The following is a 19,311-nucleotide window of genomic DNA, read 5'->3' on the forward strand; positions in this document are numbered from 1 at the left end:
GGAGAGAACAATAATACCTCTGTAGTTAGCATCTACGCTCTTATATCACTCGAGAACATGATTAGAATAGTACTATTTTTTGATTGAGAGACTAGAACGTGGATATAAATTTGAGTCGGGTGCATCAGACCAAACGCCATGCGAGAAGCATATACAAATCCATGAATCGCACCGCATCGCTGCTCGCTCATGCACCCCACAATGCAACCCCCCTTGAACCTACCCCATCGTCAAAAACCCAACACATCCAACCTCATCTCGCATACCCACCTTGTGCGCCGGACATCCCTAAGCCGTCAAACAAGAAAAGGTATATATGTGTGCGTCGAAGAAAGAAGAAACATTTGAACCAAAAAAACCAACTACACCTCCGCCATCTCAACATCCTCATCGTCCTCAACACTCCTCGCCTGCTCGAGATCTTTCTTGAAAGCCGCTTTCTGCGTGTCCACATCATCCCGACTGAGGTCCTTCATCCATGTGTTGTTCCGGACCAGCTTCTCTTGGGTGAGATCACGCCTCGAGTCGTTGAGGATCTTGAACTCCTCGGTAGGATTAGGGAAGACCTCGTTGACACCTGCACGGACAACATCAGGCTGGAGGAAGTACTGAACACCACCGGTACCGGAAGGTTCGCTGTGAATGAATGTCATGACATAGGCGGCCGGGTTGATGGATACCGTGATCTTGTCACTGTGCTTGACATGGTCCAACCGGTTTGCGTCCGAAATATCTTGGTTCCTCGCAAGGCGCTTCTTGAGGTATGGATAGTGGACGCGAGCAATGTCGACCTCTTCGGTAGGCTCGACGGCCGTATATGATGCTACATATGCTCTCCACCGCTTGACGCGGTCGACAGAATTGAACTCGAAGGTTGGGTCGTCCTTCTTGAATAACCGGACATATGCTTCCATCTTGGCGGGGTCCTGCTGAGGTATTAGCGAAACGTTACTCCATGAAGAATGAAAACAACTCACGTAAGTGATGCGGTAAGTATCGGCATCCTTGGCAAACTTCTCAACAGCTTTCCTGTAGTTGATCTCGGTCTTGTGCGCCGTGGTGTCGTTGATACGGTCCTTCCTGAAGAGATTGTAAATATCAAGGCTCCTGTCCTTGCTGTCTTGGCTTACAACTGCCAGCGCGGATCGCACCAGCGAGCTGAGCAGTCTGTCAAACGAGTACAATTGCCACCCTATTTGCAAGTAGTACCGGCGTAACGTTTCTTCAATGAAGTTCATATCCGTCTCGCCAAGAATTTGATCCTGGAAGAGGTCGAGGACCTGCTGATAGTAGTTTGCCGACGCAGACGTATCCTTGAAGAAATCTTCAGGCTGCTTGTCGAGCATCTTGAGCCTCTGCGCAGGTTTGGATTCCTTGGCGCGATTGACGACTTTTCGAACTTCCTCCTCGCTCTCTTTAAGCTTGAGCAGCCTTTCGTACAGGTATACAAACATGCGGAAGAAGCAGTAGATCGAGGCGTTGGCGTACATGTTGTACTCTGTGCGTTGATAGTGCTCGTCATGCTCAAACTCCTTGTCGCCGAGCGCCGTAGGACCAGCCGAATAGTCCACCCAGTGGCCAGATGGTCGCTCACTGCGGTTTGAATTCGAGCTCTCGGCGGTGGTCTCGTCTTCAGCGCCAGATGGAATTTCTGGCGTGGTGTCCCTGCTTGCTGACGCAACGCCATCATCTTTGTCCTTTCGTGACTTACCACGGGGATCAAGGACGTCGCGACGGAGATCGCCCTTCTTTGGCTTCTGGGATCGCTGGGAAACGTCATCGTCAGGACTAGGAGTGTCTTCGCCAGACTCGTTGGGAGTGTTGCGACCCGACAGCTGCACCCGTTGCTGAAACTTTTCGGTGTCAAGCCCAAAGAACAATGGTACGAATTCTCTGATGAATGGAACGACCTTGGCAAAATCGGCACCACTGTTGTTGTCCGCGAACGTAAGCATCATGCGAGCCACATCAAAGAGAACCTCCTCGTCCTTGAACGAAAACACAAACTGATAATCAGGCTGAGGGATCTCTTGAATCGTCTGAAGTCGCTTTTGCTCCTCGTACCGGACTTGGATCTCGTTGGTGAGCGACTTCGGTTGAAATTGTCGCTTGTCTGTCTGCTTGACTGTGATGCTCTGATGATCGAGAGACTTCCAGAAGACCTTTTGAGTCTGATCACGCCAGACCTTCTCCCATTCACGCTGGGCGGCTTTCCAATCCTCTAGCTTGACCTTTAATCTGTGCAGCAAGACAGGAACCACACTCCATGGCATCTCGAAGAGTTCTTTGATAACGTCCCGTCCCTTATCACGGCCGTATATCTTCATGATAACGCGTTTGTAGATGGTCTCGCTCTGTCCACCAAGACCAGGAGGTAGTGTGAAGGTCGCTCGGTCATCGCTCTTCATGGTGAGCAGTTGATTGGCAATCGGTTCCAGCTGTTGGATAGTGCGGTTGCATGCTTCGATATTGAAATCGTAGTCGTGTCGCTCTTCCTCGATTCGATGCAGGTTCTCTTCGAACCCGTTCTTGCGATGGGCGACGAATCCAGAATCTTCTGAAGCCCAGGTCGGATGAGACGCCCATTGGTCGTTCAAGACAGATCGGCAAAGCTCATCGCGCCCGCTGCAAACCCGCTCGCGCTCACGCTTGGGAAGCAACCTATAACTAGGTCCAAGACTGCGGCAATTCGATAACGAAACTCGCGAGTTGACAGTCTTGGGTCTTGTCTTTTGTTGCTCTTCGTCCTCGCCCATGAACTTTTTGAACCACGCAAACAGCTCTTGATTTCCACCAATGAAAGCTTGTGCTCGGTAGATCAGCAGCTGCTTGTCGATCAAATCTTGGGAGAAGAGGTTGCACAGCTTCAAGAATTCGTTCATAGTGTTCTTATTTCCAATAAACTTCTTAACGCGATCGAAGAAAGCCAGCTCGTCTTGGTTCGGGGTCGTGGTGTTCGTTGGCGGCATGGGCTCTGGCAGCGCGGGAGTGAGTGTAGGAGAAACTGGTGGACCATCAGGTACTGCTTGTTTGGCAGCATGGCCTGTTTTCGTACGCTTAGAGGTGTCAGTATCCGCATCGTAGTTCTTGTTGTTGTTCGCTAAAGATAGCTTCCTTCTGTAGGATATGTTCGCCGTCACGCGAGGCGTAGACGGCATCTCGTACAAAGTGAAGACAGGCGAAGACAAGACGTGCAAGATAGTCAATGTTGTCAGGACAACACGTGGGGGTATAAAAAGGAAAGATTGATGGGAGTGAAGGCACGTGCACAAACCCAACCCACGCAAAAGAAAACACCCAGACGAAATGAAATTAGTCGCATACCTTGTTCACGGTACTTTGTCCGTATGAGCCACGCATGTTCGAAGTCGGCGGTTCCTGGGTCATCGGCGCAGGCATGGCTGCCGCCACAGGGCCCTGACGCTCGCGCTTCCGCTTGTTATCACGGTTTGCTGTTGGCGTAGGCGCAAAATTACCCATAGGAGGTAGTCGAGAAGTGTCTGCGCGTGGGGTTTGCTGGAGGTTTGGCGTCTGACCGTAGCCAGCGTCACCTCGAACGTTAGTCAGCATCACTGCATCTTCAGCAGCATTCCTCGCCGCTTGTTGTTGTGCCCGGTGCTGAGCAGCTGACTCTGGGAGAAACTGCTTGAAGTCCTCCAAAAGATCTGGTGCAGAACTGAACAGGCCGGTGACTTGAGCGTATACATCCTGGATTGGCTTTGACTCGCGTTGATACGTCTGCAGTATTTCCAGAAATTGCTTGTAGATGTCGGGCTGCGAGGCGAAGCGATTCTTGATCTTGTTGACATAGCTAATGGCATGGTTGAACTCGACAGGACCTCGTTTCTCAGCTCCAAGGCTCCCCATCTGTGCAACCTGAACTGCACCGTTCATTGCCTGAACCGGAAGAGGCGTAGCGTTGCCCGCACTCGGCGAGAGAATAGAGCCACCAGTGGCAGCGGTGACAGCATTCTGAAGCTGTGATACTCCCCTTTGCTCTTGTTGGTGCGCGAGAGCAGCAGCGGTGCTGACGGCGTCGGGAAGAGGGCGTACGGTGACTTCTGGTGAAATTGGCGCTGGACCTTGCTGACCTTGCTGTACGCCATACAGTAACGACTGTCCTAGGTTACGATTGTTTGGAGAGAACATCGTATCCTGCCCCTCAGGACCTTGAGCTCTTGGCTGTGGAGGCCAAGGTCGACCCTGAGCCGTTTCGTAGTAGGTGGTTTCATGCTGAGGCGCAGCGTTACCATTGACAAGATTGCCACGCGGTGGTGAAAGAGGTCTTGGGGCAGGCATTGTGGAAACCATCGTTCCCATAGGCGTCGTCACTCGAATCGCATTCGGGTCGCCATTGGTGCCGCATTCAATCTTATATCCTGGCGGGAGAAATGTGTTGAACCCCTGGATTAGATTCGGATTACCTGCGAACAAGGTACTAACTCGCTCAATGACGCCTGGAGTATCGATTGCGCCACTCTTGAAATCCTTCATGATGTCGAGGAATCTGTTGTAGACATCAGGGTGGTCGGCGAACTGAACCTTGACTTGGTCGAGATAGCTCAGTGCGTCGTTCAGGATGGGCTGTTGGCCCTGGCCCATGCCCATCGCACCTGGTGGGCCTGCAAATGGCATGAGCATCTGAGCCTGGGTTGGTGGTTGCACAGCATGCTGCATCCTGGGTGTAGTTTGGTCATGCTGGACAGGCGCATTTCCAAATATGAGTCCAGAGCCACTTGGTCCTGTGAGTGGATTTGGTCCGCCCAGAGGCCCCGATTGCCCAAGTAGGCCATTGGGTCCATGGATCGTCCGCGTCGATGGTGCTACTGCTACGGGCTGGTGAATCTGTATGGGCGCAGAGTGGTTCTGGTGTGCTGCCTGCTCACGCTGTTGACGCTCGTGCAGCTCTGCCTCACGCTTCACGATCTCATCTTGCTGTGCAGCATGCGATTCCATGATATCGCGTTCTCGCGCCTCGCGCAGTTCTCGATCTCGGTCTGCATTGGTCTGTTCTTGAGGCTGCATGTGTGGCTGTTGTAGCGCTTGAGAAATACCAGGTAGCGAGTATTGTGGGCCCGGGGGAGGGCCCTGGTGGCTTTGCGCCATGGTCCCCGCCTCCGACGAGGGCGGTCTCTGGGCAGACATGTGGGGCGAAGTGTGAGGGGGCTGTCCCGTCAGTCCTGACAGCGCAGGGAGGTTCTGATTATGGGCTGTCGCGGCGTTTGACGAGTAGAAAGAGGGCGCTGCGTCCAAGTCAGCATCGTAAACAAACGCGTCGCTCGCAGACGTGACGTACCAGATGGCGGAGGGAGCACCGACCCCGGGCCTTGAGCAGGCGACGCATGTGGCGGGGCTTGTGGGTTCGCGTTGTTCTGTCTGTTGTTTCTCTCGTCGTCAGCATACAGGCCATCAGAGAGTGGCGTGCGTGCTCGCGCGACGCCTGGGCGGTCCATGACTGCTGGCGCAACGCAAGATGACCAGTGGGAGGAAGCTACACACCCGTATGACCCAAGTGGACGCGGACCCTGTCCCTGGTTGTGTTCCGTTTGTTGTTGGCCAGGCGCGGCGGCCTGTGACGGCGGCCACCCGTCGCGGTGCGCTGGATTCATTTCGGCTTTACCGATCCGTCGGCGTTAAGATGGTTGCGAACTCGGAGCCGTGGACGCGTTTGCGATGGAAAAGTGGTATTAAAGGCTGCCGCGGCTCATCGAAGCTCGGATTGCAGGTGAGATGGTTACGTGTTTGGGGTCGTGGTGGTCCGAAAGCTGGAGCTAGACCAGTCGCCGAGGGTTAGGAGGAGCTCAAGCTGGCGCAAAGTCGGTTTTGCGCAAAGATGCCGCCAAAAGAGGGCAAAACAAAGCGACCAGTCTATACGGCCATGTGATGCGACTCTAGCGGAGCTTAGAAAGCAGATATTCAGGGCGGTAAATAGCGATGGTTGAGGAGTTCAAAAGCGCCTGAACCCTGAGATTGACCGATGTTGTTCCGCTCCGAGAGCTAAACCCAACAGGGAGCAAACGTCATCCACCTGATTTCCATCGGTGCGCTATCGCTCCTCTTGGTCAAGTGTAAAAGCTGCAAGTAAGCTGCAGCGAAATCTTGCAACAGCTTTACAACCTCATACAAAGTCCTGGTAAACTCGATTATCTTGAATACGACATTTATATGCCTAATCTGCTTTTGTTGAAAGAATTCGTTCTTGTATTGTCGCTGCGTGTTGGTCCCAAGAAGGATGCGCAGCTTACCTTCGGCTTTTGCACTTGACCGAGAGCGCTGTTCTCCTCCTCCCCAGAACAAAGAGATTTTTAGTGCTCCCCATAAATTGACGAGGTTGAACCACCACCTATAATGGGGTATCATTATCGTATTTAACCTGACTTCGAGATATGCTGTAAAAGACCACAAAGAGAGATTCGCAACAGGAGTTGCACGAAGAAACCCTTAAATTCCAAACCAAGAAGTGAAAACCTGGCCAAGGATTGGGGCCAGAATACTCTTCTCTCCATCGCCACTAGACAAAGACAGAGCCAATCCGCGAGACACGTCATTCTGAACATACAAGAAGCATCGTATTCACCTCATTTCTGGCACGCAACCCAAGTATACTACCCTAAAGATTCTACGTGAATTAAGCTCGGGTCAGGATTCCAACACCCCAACGCCCACTGTCTTCCATCCAGTTCAGTCCGGCACCCATTCACTGCCCAAGAACATTCATCCCACGCTCAGAAGATCCACTGAAGGGACTCCTCGACCTCAAATTTAATCTTCGTCCTGCGCATCTCATTAGCATACTGCTTGAACCTTCGATGAAGGACAGCACTTACCTGATATCCGCGCTACTCGCCCCGATCAGAACCTCAAAACTCCCCTCCTCCGCAATCCACGCGCCTGTCTGCCCCAGACTTGTGTCAAAGTACCCAACAGAGTACTTGTTTAGCTTCAACACAACGTCTCTAGTCTCACCAGGCTGCAAGAACACCTTGCCGAAGGCTTGGAGTTCTTTTTCAGGACGCGGAAGTGTGGACCTTACGTCCTTCACGTAAGCCTGCACGATCTCGTGGGCGGCTACTGATCCGGTGTTGGTGATTGGGACGGTGATGACGACTTCTTCAGACTCCGAGAGGATGAGATTGTCCGCTGTTGGTGTTCCGTATTCGAAAGTTGTGTATGTCAACCCATGACCGAATGGGAAGAGGGGGGTGATTTTGGAGCGGTCGTAATGCCTATAGCCGACATAGATGCCTTCGCCATAAACAGTTTTCAGGTTCTCACCCGGCCAGTTGTGGAAAGCTGGGTTGTCCTCGATGCGGACCGGGAACGTTGTTGGCAACTTGCCGCTAGGACTTTGATTACCAAGGAGTACGTCTGCAAGAGCATTCCCAGCTTCCTGACCCTGATACCAAGCCTGCAAAATCGCAGGGGCCTTGTGCACCCAGGGCATGGTGATGGGTGTCCCAGACTGATTGACAACGACGGTACGCGGGTTGGCGGCTAGAACAGCTTCGACGAGACGGTCTTGTGAACCGTTCTTGGGAAGATCCATGGTCTGTCTATCGTAGCCTTCTGACTCCCACTCCGCGTCAAGGCCAACTACTAACACGGCGACGTCGGCTTCACATGCTATGTCCGCAGCTTCTTGTAAGCGATCGATCTTGTCTTCTTCTTGGTAGCCGATGCGGCACCCGCCGTAGTCATAACGACGGCCGATAATGGAGACCTTTGACGCTGGGCGAACCTCGCTGGTGCTTTCTACGAGAATCTCGACCGGCTTGCCCTCCTTGAGTTGGATCGATTTCAGCACATCCTCAGAAGCGGAGAACATTGCCTCGCCTTCTTCAGTCCAGTCCCAGTTGTCGATGAAGAGCTCTCCGTCCAAAAACATCCGACCAGGACCTACTGAAGCAAAGCTGAAACTATGATTCCCTGTCGATTTAGGCGTCAACGTTGTCTTGACCTTAAACGAGAAATCTGGAAGGAGCTCCATCGGCGCAGAATCCCAAAGCCAGAGATCTGTGCTAACTTTGTTCTGTACCACTACCGGCTCGCCTTTGAACCTGTCACCACGGTAATATTCTAATCGCACGCCACGTTGGCCATCTGGAGCTGCACAGTATGGAGTAGCAAGGGGCAGCCATTTTGAGCTATCGCAGCCCTGAGCAAAGGTCACCTCGCCGTCGAACCGATTTTGCATGCCGTCCCAGGGGCTGACCCTATAGTAAGGATTTAGACCTGCGCTTCCTCCACCGTTGGCAATTGCTCGCTTGACGTTGGGTCCAATCATTGCGATTTTCTTAGCATTTTTGATCGGCAGCACGTTGTTATCATTCTTCAAAAGTGTCAGTCCTTCGATACCAGCTTGAAGAATCAAGTTCCGTGTTTCGACATTGTCAACCGATTGTTCAGGTTGCTCCGGGGATTGATTGTCGAGTCCTTTTGTTCGATCGACGAGGTAGAGTACTCTTGCAGCCGCCTCCTCGATATCTTTGAAGAGAAGTTCTCCTTTGTCAAGTGCAGCCTTGACCTGGTCGGGTTTCCGCCATTTTGACGGTCCAGGCATCTCAACATCAACACCGGCTTTTATCGAGGGAGCGGTAGCATATGTTCCAGTCCAGTCAGAGATGATTGTTCCATCCCACCCCCACTCGGCTCGAAGAATATCTTTGATCGTATGCTCATGTTCATCGGCATGGATGCCGTTCACCATGTTATATGAGCTCATGAGTGCCCATGGTGACGCTTCACGGACAGCAATCTCGAATGGCTTGAGATAGATTTCTCTGAGCGGTCGCTCGGCAATGATGGCATCATACGCCTGTCGTTCAGTCTCCTGCTCATTCCCAACGAAATGCTTGATTGTGGCGGCAATCCCTTTACTCTGCAAGCCCCGGATATAGGATGCTGCAAGCTTTCCAGTGAGATAGGGATCCTCCGAATAAGACTCGAAGTTTCGTCCACCGAGAGGTGAGCGGTGCATGCACACTGTAGGAGCGAGTAGCATATGAGCACCGCGGGCTTTGCACTCTTCTCCAAGGTGACGGCCGATCTCTTCCATCATATCCACATTCCATGTAGATGCCATGGAAATACCGCAAGGGAATAACGCAGCCTTCCAAGGTCAGACGAAACCCAGCACTGAGCAGTGACACAAAACTTACAGGTGTACCGTTGGTAAAGAATTCTCCTCGGGCACCGTTCGGTCCATCTGTCGTTTTGATTGATGGTATGCCTTTGGCTGGGATAGGCATAGTCCGCCAAAAGTCTGCTCCTGCCAGTAACGAGATCTGCGAAGCATCAGCCTACCATCTTCCACAATCCTAATTTGGGTAGGCCAGAATGAGAGAGTAGATTTTGTGTTCAAGTAAGATGGGAAGAGCTTTTCGAGAAGGAGATCTCAGTCATGCAACTTTGGAGTCACTGTTCCGTGAACAGATCCAAGCCATAGTCTTGCTTTGAAATTCTCCGCTGGCAATATCTTGTGACGACCCGAAACGGTTCATTCCCGAGCGTCTTTTGAGTACCCCAGGGGTGTGTTCTTGAGTAATCAAAAGCACATACCTGCTCCTCCAGCGTCAACTTAGCAGCCAACTCCCTCGCCCTGTCACTTGGCTTCTCTAGAGAAAAAAGCTTTTCCCCCGCCATCGCGTCGTCCAGTGGAGAATTCTGATCCGGTGTCGTTGCAGGTGTTAGATACGGGGGATCGATTGTCACCGGTTGTACTTGAATAGTCGGTTGTTTGACATCCACGTGTTTGATGTCTCGTTCCACAGAATGAGAGTGGCCCATATCGACAGTAGCCATGGTTTCTTGTACCGAACTAAAGAACAAAAATAATTGAAAAGATCTGGGCAAAGAGCCGCACTTTCCGCCGTTACCACTCTTTCAGTAAACAAGCTGAGAAGTGAGGAAGCAGAATGAGAGGCTTAATTGACAAGAATAAAGAATATTCGCAGTAGATTGTCATCTTTTAGTACCCGCGCGTCGTTGGGACTACGACCATCAAATCGAACGCATAGGCCATCCGCAACGTGACCCCAGATGGATACGTTGGAATCTGCGCACGTATTAAGGTATATCCTGGTATCCCAGCGACGGCTCGCAGGCTCGCCTTCGATCTACAACACGGGGGTTATTGGACGGCGGGACGGCAATATTCCGAAGCATACGCGGACTTGTCCTCATTGCAGATGAAAGAGCCTCTTCGATTATGTCAATCCAGATTGGACCCTGTCGAGGGCTGAACTGTGGCGATTTCCAAGAGTGCATGCGAGCAGTCGTTCGCATTTCTCCTCCTCAATGTTTCACTCATTTCTACGGTCAAAATTGCTGCAAAGGAGCACAAACAGGATACAGTTTGAAGCAGTCAGCGCAGGCTTCGATGCCAATCCATCCCACGCCGCTGTAAGTTGTCAGGTCTCTGATTCGATGGCTAATGTGTACATCCACACGGTGATGGCGGTCCTGAACTGCGAGCCGGAAGTGGATGCTCCGAACCTAGTCTGGAACGCATTAGGGCAGCTTCCGGGGGTTAATTGCGCGGTCGAGTGGTGGAGAAACTGTAGTGTGAGGTGGTGATGGCGTTGTTGGCGTCCGGAAGCTCGGGAGTGTGGCGGACGACAGGCCCGCGAACCGTCTATTTTCGCCTCGATAAGCTCTGTATCGGCCCGCTAACCGGGTTGGATCGCCCGTTTTGTCTTGATTGATGAAAGAGAAATCTTTGCGTCGTGCCCCTGTCCTGTGGAGATGCTATGTCTGGGCAACGGACAGACGTCTTTACTATTTATTGCATCCATATTTTCAGTCGGTGTTAGATCAAATATACGAACCCAAGTTATTGTATATCGATTAAATCTGATACACCAAACATCTATGCCAAATCAAATATATATCCAATACAAACATCCCTCACATTTCGAGTATCGATCGTACTAACACTCTCCTCACCAAATTTCCCTTCATCAAAGCAAACTGTCACAGTCCCGTGGTCTTTCCAAGTAATATCTGATCCTCCCATCACACATCTACCGAGAATCAGGTGTTGCTTAAAACCTTAGATTGCCACGGTGCCTTTAACAACACCTTTGAGTACCTGCATATTGAGTCTCGAGATCATGGGGTTTTCTCTAGAGTGCCATCTCCAGACCCCATTCATGTGAGACAGATACTGTAAAATCTGCTCACTTGCAGTATCGCTAGACCGCAACGCAGTGACTGAGCCACGGTCCCTGCTAACGGTGCTGCAATTGGGCAGGCTTCTACAGTACAGCGATCATCCTTTCAACGGTCACATTTCATTTTATCAATAACACTCCACATACAGCCAGACCAAAGCGATGTTAAGTTAGCCTCAGACACATTCGATGAAGACAAGCGCAACTGTCGTCCCAGTGTGTGGTTATTTGCAATTTGGGCCTCTCCATCAGCACCGCACTGCGTTTTCCATAGTAAACCTCTCAACCAACACAATCAAACCAATCCCCACAGATGAACCCCTCTACATGACCCCCTAAGAAACGTTGAAACAACTCTCTATTGTCCTCTACCAACATACTCCTCATTTCCTATCCACCCTACCAGTCCTCCTGAGTCTTAGTCTTCCCTTGCATAGCAGCCTGTCTCTGTCTCAACGCTTCCGCCAGTCCCCCCGCAATACTTCCACTGCTATCCCTCGCACCCGTCTCCGATCCACTTCCAGAGTACCCACTATCCCTTGCCGCCTCCCCAGCCGGTTTCCTCGCCGCAGGGCGCTTGGCAGGCGGAGCAGGAGGCTTGGGTCGACCAGGAGGAGGCGGCGCTGGTTTACTGACGTGTTCTTCAAGGTAAGCGGAAGGTGCCCAGCCCGAGGCAGATTTATCAAGGCGAGAGGCGAGCCACCATCCTACACATTGAATTAATAAGGTATTTTGGGGGAAGGGAAGGATAGTACAAACCAGTATCCCCTTTCTGTTCAACCAGGATGATCTCATCTTTCATGATACTCAGTTCACCAGCTGACTGTCCAGCAAAGTCGTACAACGCTTTGTATGTAGGTTCCTTAGGCGCAGGTGGTGGCGCAGAAGGATGATGCGGCGGGGGCGGAGGCGGAGGCGGTACCCGCGATGATGCTGTCGATGCACCACGTTCGTGATTCGTGTTATGGAAGAGCGCTGCGACTGGATGAACGGCGGGTTTGGGCTGGGGCGCACCCATATTCATCGGTGGAGCGGCAGGAATGGCTCGCGCCTGCGGTGCGGCAGGAGTGAAGGCTGGATGTAGTTCCGGCGCGGGTGGTATCCGTGATTGCGCCGCAACAGGTATCGGTACTGTTCTCGGTTGCGCAGGACGACTGGCAAGCTTCGAGGGGCCTCCTCCTGGACCGCCGGGCCGTAGGAGCTTGCCTTTCGTGATGGGCTTTGCTGCAACTTGTTTTCCTTTAGGAGTGGGCTTTGAGTGTGAATTAGGAGGTTCTCCTGGACCGGTGTGGATGGTGCTACTCTTGTACAGATCGTCTCTCGCGACTGCAGGATCTTTGACTACCTTCACCTGGGCTAGCTTGCCAGGCTTCTTGTTATATTCGATTCTATAATGTGTAAGCATACACAAATGTTCGCGTATAGGCCACAACTTACGTGTCACCAATCTTGAGGTTTGATGTTCCTCTCAAAACATTTGCCAAATGCGTAAAGAACTCCGTCTTGAACACACAGTTAACGAGCGGATCAGGCTCTGTGGGTGAGGCTGCCCCGATGGAGAACCAGTCATCCTTCAAGGTCGAAGCGCTGATGAACTTGATTGCGCCTACAGGTATTGTTCTCTCAGCTTGGATCTGGACCTGCCTGTTGACCATCACTTGCTTGACCAAATATACGTTCTTGTTGGTGAGGATAAGCATTCGAGGCTCAGGCTTACTCGAGCGACCAAGCTTCGAAACAAGTGTCTCGGCCCTGCACGAGAAAGGCACCTCCTCGTTGGGCGACAGTCCGATAGCATTAGCAATCACCTCGCCCGGGCCACCCTTATTGCCAATGCCGAGATAATCGCCCATGAATCTTCGGTACCCGACCAGACTGTATCTTCGTCTTTCCTTGCGGCCCTGGAGAACCTTGTGGCCCTGATCACGAAGGTCAATAAACTCCTTACCGCCGTTTAGCTTTCGCCAGAAACGCTGTATCCGGGTTGCGGATTCAGCCCGGTATCGCAGGTAGTTTCTCCAAGCACGCTGGATCCGAATTGCCATGTTGTGCCAGTATCGATCGCGCATTGTTTCGAGCGCAAAGAGCGTCTCGGGCGTCTTGATGAAAACCTTCGTTACGCCCATCTGGAACTCCTCGGCCGGCATGTTGGTGTCCTTCAAGATCTGTTTGGTACCAGACTCGTAGGAGCCTGTCCAAGTGTACTCGCCAGCATACGAGCACTTGGGAGACAACAAGAAGAACCTTTCCACGAACTTATCAAATGTCTGACGAGACGCAAAACCAGCTCGCCGAATGCGAACATTTTCTTGCAAACCAAGATATTTGACTTGATGCAATACGCTTGATACGGTGTATTCCTTTGGTGATTTGTTCTCGTTTGGTTTGATAGTTCGGATGTACGATGGTCGAGCCTGCATCAAAGTTGTAACGAGGTCGTTCGCTGAAGCTTTGATCTTGTCTCCAGCCGTCGGCGGTCGTCGCCTATCGTCTTGGTTGACTTGATGTGGGAAGAGAGTGTGGACAAAGGGGTTTGCGCTCTGGCCTAGGAGGTTCAGCAAATCCTTCAGAAGCTGATCCTTGTTCTTGTCTGTCATGCCCTCCACCGCGTACGCGACATCACCAGCGTAATGCTTGATAACAAATTGTCCCTGGCGAGGCTGAAAGTTAGGGTTTGATGATAACGCATCCAGTCTTTGAACAAAGGTTCCATCTGCAGCAGTGGGATCGGCGTGTGCTGTAGCACAAGCATCGTTCAACGCAGCGAAGACGCCTGGCGGGCGCTTTTCCTCGATGAGCTCACACACGACCTTGTTGTCGAAGTACTTGATCGGTGTCCACTTAATCTGTTCCCGTTCATATTCTTCTTGTTCTGCTTTCAGAGTCAACTGAATGAAAATCTGCTGCAGCTTCTCATTGACGTAGTTGATGCACAGCTGCTCGAAGCTGTTGCGCTCGAAAATTTCAAACCCGTAAATGTCTAGGATACCGATAGAGTGAGCTGTTTCACCTCGAGCTTTCAGTGATACATTGACACGCTGTACGATCCAGTCGAACAGGTTGAAATAAATGCCCTTTGCAAGCGCATCTCGTACTGAAATTGCCTGGGCGCAATTCAATGGCACATCATACACAGAGCCTCTCCGTCCACCGCGACTCGTCTCCATGACTCGGATTGTGAGGGCTTTGTTGACGTGCTCAGCATCTACTTCCAGGAGATATGCCACGAAATCAACTACCGATTGATCCACAATTGCAGCATTCCCCGAGTCGTCTTCTTTGAAAGACGCATTGCCTAGCCATAAAATTGTCGCGAGCATGCGGAAGATGTTGTCTTGCTCCGCTTGTTCCAGACCGATAACCTTCATGGCATTTAGAGTATCCTTGAACTCTGCGTGATCGTCGATGCCGTCGACATCGAAGCATTTGGATCGGCTCGTGTAGAGATAAGATTGAGGTTGCTGTAGGCCGAACAATTCTGCCATTGTTAGCGCATGTTCGTGTCAATTATACTGAGCAGGCCATACCTCTGTATTGCGGCGACGCTGCCTTCGCAAACTGGTAAAAGATGTGGAAATTCCGCTCATTCATGATTTGGCCTACTACTCGTGATTTTTCCAGTAGATAGTTGTTGATGTTGGCTCCCACCGGCTCACCCTGCGCGTTAAAGTGGATCTCGAGATACTTTCCGAATCGCGAAGAGTTGTTGTTCCTCAGCGTTTTCGCGTTTCCGAAGGATTCGAGCAGAGGATTCGTGGCCAACACCATGTCCTTGATTTCCTGAATCTGAGAACTGCCCTCGCCTGAAACGCTCGCGATGTACTGCATCAATCGCTTTGCAGCTTCTGTCTTTCCTGCTCCGGATTCGCCGGAAATGATCACGCATTGGTTCTCCTTGTATGCGTTCATGTTGTAGTATGAAGACTCGGCGATTGCGAAGACATGCGGGGGGACCTGGTTCTGTCAGCTCTGAGCACTCAGTGACAGTCATGCGCCGTACCTCCAGCCGATTCTTGCCCTTGTAGCTGTCTAACACTTGGTCTGTGTATATGCCCACTGTTCCACGTCAGCAGCTTCCCATATAACGCGAATGCTCCCACATACAGTCGCGAAATGGGTTGACGGACACCAGCACATGTCCAATGTATGTCTGCGCCTGCGTCAGTCGCCGTCCTCAACTATCTTGCTGTATCGCGGTATGGCGCGGGGGTCGGCGCAGCCGGGTCGACGCACGTAGATTTCGCCATTCTCAAAACGTTTCTGCAAGTTTTCGTTGATGGCCTCGTTCGACACCTTGCTGATCAAGGTCAGATCTGAGACTCCCACTTCCTTCTTCTTAGTTGTCTCAAAGACAGCCTTCGCTGCAAACTGCTTCGGCGCTGCTCCACCGCCTTCCTTCTTGCGCCCAGCGCGCTTTGAAACTGCCTGCACATATCTGTCAGCGTAGGCAAATCAACCGTTGTGGCGTGTTCTACCATGATTGCTGCCCAACAGCGAGCTCAAGCTTGTGACCTGCGTTGGGGAACCGTCGCGTGATGGGATTGGAATGGATCCACGTCGGAGGATATAACGAAAGGCAGCGCGGGTGCAGAGTATTTGAGGGGTGTGGTGCCTCAGCGATTCCTGATACGCAAGAGAGTGGGCTACGTTGCCAGCCCTCGAAACGCTGCCACCTGCGATGACGGGGTCGGTCATGTCGGGACAACGCGCCCCACTACTAGGCCACCAGGCACAGCCACCAACTGAACCGTTCGACGCGCAATCTGCCACGGCGATTAACAACCAAGTGCAACAAGACAAGACGCCCAGCATCCCTGGGCACAAACATTCGTACATCAATTACGCGGCACTCGACCAGGCATCAACATTGAAGAACCCGAGATTGGTAGCTGCGACCAAGTTCAATTCTCCTGCAAACGCAGTGCTACGAATCAAACGCCCCTGACTCACACCGTCATGAAGGAGCGTCCGAAAATGAAGAAACACCGTACTCAACAACACTGTCCAGAAGGGACAAGCAGACACCGTGGAAATGCGACCCGTGGGTAGAAATATTCCCGTAATCAAAACGCCTTCGCTTGCCGCCCAAACGCCCAAAAAATGCTCGTAAATTCATGAGAAGACGTCACCGCCAAACCGCCCAACGCTCGCCCAGTCCAGGCGTTTCGTCTCTTCCAGCTGCGGCCCTGTCCAAGAATAATCTTTCGGTTCCACGAGACAGCCCAGGCCGCCATTCTGAACCCATTCTTCGACCACAGAGAGCATGAACTCGATCTTTAGTCGAAGGTGGTTGGCTTCAGTGATCTCCTTGTACCCGTCTTCCTTGTTGGCAGAACCGTACAAGAGCTGCTGTAGAGACCCTCGCAGGTTCGCGCGTGCTCTCACATGCTTCCATGGTACGTTTCCAGTGGCCTCCAGAAGCGATGTGGCATCAAGCGGAAGACATAAGAAGTGGCAGTGCCCGGCGTCTGACGACAACACAAGCTTGGTGTGGTCAGGGAAGTTGAACTAAATAAAGTCAGAAATGCTACCGCACTCACAGTCGCAGTGCTTACCTGGAAGGACCCGTCGTCAAAACCCCAAATGCCAACGTTACCAAGTCGCTGGTAGAACTTGACGAAATTCCCTTGTTTGGCGTCTTTCTTGAAAGGCAACTCCTCGTCCCCAAAGGTCGCACACATGTATTTCCCAAACTTGTGCCATACTGTCCGTATCTCTTCGACGCGTCGACGCTCTAGCACCTCGACGCGGGAGAGACCCCCGTTCTTCTTTGCAGTCGCGTAAAAATCAAGCGGTACGTTTCGTGCTAGGTCTCGGTCCTTTCCAGCCATCTTCAGGTGGTTATATCCGTCTGTGGCAATCGCAGCAGTGACTGGACAATGCCCATCCGCCGTCAATAGTGTGCCGATGCTGCCATCGTCGAGAACATAGCCCACGCCATATCTACGAGAGTAGTCGACCCACTTCGCCACGTATGGCAATTTTGCGGGTTGGTCCCTTCGTGACCTAGATGGCTTCTTGTCAAGGGCTCGTGCCAGATTATCCCGGAATGTATACAAACGCGCCAGGACGGCTACAGGATCGGTAGTAGGCATCTCAGCGCTGATTGTGCGAAATTGTGGCCCACTCCGCGATCTGGATGGCTGAGAGGCTACTGGCTCCGGTACCTCGATTGTTCGGGTACTTGTTTTGGCGATCTTCAGTGGCGGCAAATCTTGGAGGCCGTTTTCCGTCTGTTTTGGTGCCTCTTGAGCAACTTCTTTGGTGGTTCGCGCTCGTGTGTTGGCTCGCGGTGCGCGCAATGGGGCAGGCGCTGCAGCTGTTGTCGCGGTCACTCGACCAGGGTTTGAAATCTTGCGAGTAGCCCTCAGACGTGTAGGCCCCTTGTCCATTATCCTCCGCGCCCCTTCAGGTTCTTGTACTGGTTCCGTGTTCTCCTTCAATGCAGGCAATGGCGCCTGTTCTTTTCTTGTGATGCGGGGGACGCGGGCTTTTATGCGGTCGTTCCCAGTCGTCTCTGCGAGGGCCAGCCCCTCAGCAGACGATTCCTTCTCCTCTGAGATCTCACTCAAGCCACCAGCAACTTGGTGTGGCCATTGAACGCGTACGGGGAAAGGCACATAGACGGTGTCTTTGCCAAATGGTATGTTCGGTTGCTTGCCCGCCTCGATCTCTTTTTGGCAGTCGCGAGCTACTGTCTTGTTTCTTCGGCTGCCGTATGCCCCGAAAGACTTCCCGGGTTCGTATTCGCCAACAGCAGAGGCCTTGCACATTGTCCACCACTCCTCAGTATATCCGCGCTTCACAACCGTGGCTGTGGGAGGCTTATTTTTTGCCCACTTGGGTATCCGCGAGGTGCATCCACTGTCTAGCTCCAACGGAATGTATCCTAGCTTGAAAAAGGGATGGGCAACGATCTGGTCGGGAGTCGGCCGGTCGTCCTCGTGCACTAACAGCATCGATACAATATCGCGCAGGTCGTCGGTGATCTCGTTCGCGAACTTCGCAAGATCTGGCCAGGTGTATTCTCGCGCCTTCAGCTTTCGGTAAATGTCCTCGCGCTTCGCAGCATGAAAAGGTGCCCTGCCTACAGCGAGTGTGTACCTAGTCTTGTAAGTGTATGTTGCAAGTTCTCTGCTGATTGCGCTTACATCATGATACCAATAGCCCAGAGGTCAACCTTCTCGTCATGACCCTTTCCTGTCTTTTCCAGTACTTCTGGTGCCAGATAGTTGGGCGTCCCGCACATCGTTGTGCGGCGAATGGCACCATAGTCGTTTTGTGAGACGAGGAGAGCGGCAAGGCCAAAGTCGCCGACCTTAACGTTCATGTCGCGATCCAAGAAAAGATTGCCAGTCTTGAGGTCGCGATGTACGATGTTGCGCTGGTGCAGGTACTTGATAGCGCCGCATGTCTGGATCATGAATCGTCGAATCTCGGGCATGGTGAAGTATTTTCGCTTCTTGATCGCATCGGCAAGGGAGCCATTCTCGCACAGTTCCAGGACGACGTAGGTACTCGAGTGGAAGGAGAAGGCGCGGAAGAATTCGACAATGTTGGGATGCGACAGTTTCGAATGTATCTGTAGTTCGGTCACAAACTGCAGCGCGTCAGTATGAACTCCATGTTCTCTGCTGGGATCGCTGCACCTTTTGTGCCAGTTTGGGCGGCTCCATTTTGCTCTTGACGATCTTCAAAGCGACTGTGCTGCTGCCGAGATGCTCATGCCCCAACAACTTCGCGCGGTGGCAGATGGCGAAGCCGCCTTTGCCCAGCTGCGGGCCTGTTTCATACTGCAGACCCTCTGGATCGCACACAAGGTCGGGCGGCGCGTCTGCGTGGATGGATGGGGCAGACATTTCGTGGTGGAGTGTCGAAAGTGACGTGAGAGCTGGTGTTGGAGTTCTGGCTGTGTTTGTTTTGCACTAGATGGTTGCTAGGTGAAGCACGGACCCAATTGTGCGCTTGTCCCGATCGATGCCGGTGAGTGATGTGTCGCTCCACCACTGGTAAGGATTCTCGACTCGAGGAATACGGCTGAGGATATGTCTGGGTCCTGGTTGCGCGATAATTCAGACTCATTTGGCCTTGTTGACAACACGCTTGATTTGGGAAGGCGCGGGTGACGTCGGTGTCATGG

The 19,311-nt window shown here is 52.3% G+C and overlaps 3 protein-coding genes across 3 annotated transcripts; all 3 read right to left on the bottom strand.

Annotated features, from left to right (window-relative positions):
• Nucleotides 1–63: 63 nt before the first annotated feature.
• Nucleotides 64–5,918, bottom strand: P153DRAFT_332798 (uncharacterized protein). Its single transcript, XM_033665529.1, has 5 exons — nucleotides 5,500–5,918; nucleotides 5,297–5,376; nucleotides 3,325–5,243; nucleotides 978–3,056; nucleotides 64–926 (listed from the first exon to the last, which is right to left on the bottom strand). Exons 1-5 carry the CDS (start codon nucleotides 5,607–5,609, stop codon nucleotides 363–365), a joined length of 4,752 nt encoding a protein of 1,583 aa, XP_033526909.1. The 5' UTR covers nucleotides 5,610–5,918; the 3' UTR covers nucleotides 64–362.
• An 807-nt stretch (nucleotides 5,919–6,725) lies between these two features.
• P153DRAFT_283929 (glycoside hydrolase family 3 protein) lies at nucleotides 6,726–9,801 on the bottom strand (the record flags this gene model as incomplete). Its single annotated transcript, XM_033663290.1, has 4 exons — nucleotides 6,726–6,774; nucleotides 6,828–9,109; nucleotides 9,159–9,284; nucleotides 9,559–9,801. 4 exons carry the CDS (start codon nucleotides 9,799–9,801, stop codon nucleotides 6,726–6,728), a joined length of 2,700 nt encoding a protein of 899 aa, XP_033526910.1.
• Nucleotides 9,802–11,570: 1,769 nt separating this feature from the next.
• P153DRAFT_373261 (uncharacterized protein) lies at nucleotides 11,571–19,030 on the bottom strand (the record flags this gene model as incomplete). The annotated part of the gene is made up of 12 exons (XM_033669453.1): nucleotides 11,571–11,878; nucleotides 11,931–12,104; nucleotides 12,186–12,559; nucleotides 12,609–14,649; nucleotides 14,699–15,125; nucleotides 15,172–15,227; nucleotides 15,276–15,321; nucleotides 15,405–15,596; nucleotides 16,317–16,679; nucleotides 16,727–18,275; nucleotides 18,323–18,771; nucleotides 18,821–19,030. 12 exons carry the CDS (start codon nucleotides 19,028–19,030, stop codon nucleotides 11,571–11,573), a joined length of 6,189 nt encoding a protein of 2,062 aa, XP_033526911.1.
• Nucleotides 19,031–19,311: the final 281 nt, after the last annotated feature.

The sequence above is a fragment of the Dothidotthia symphoricarpi genome, assembly GCF_010015815.1.
Source record: "Dothidotthia symphoricarpi CBS 119687 unplaced genomic scaffold P153scaffold_4, whole genome shotgun sequence".
Taxonomy (NCBI): domain Eukaryota; kingdom Fungi; phylum Ascomycota; class Dothideomycetes; order Pleosporales; family Dothidotthiaceae; genus Dothidotthia; species Dothidotthia symphoricarpi.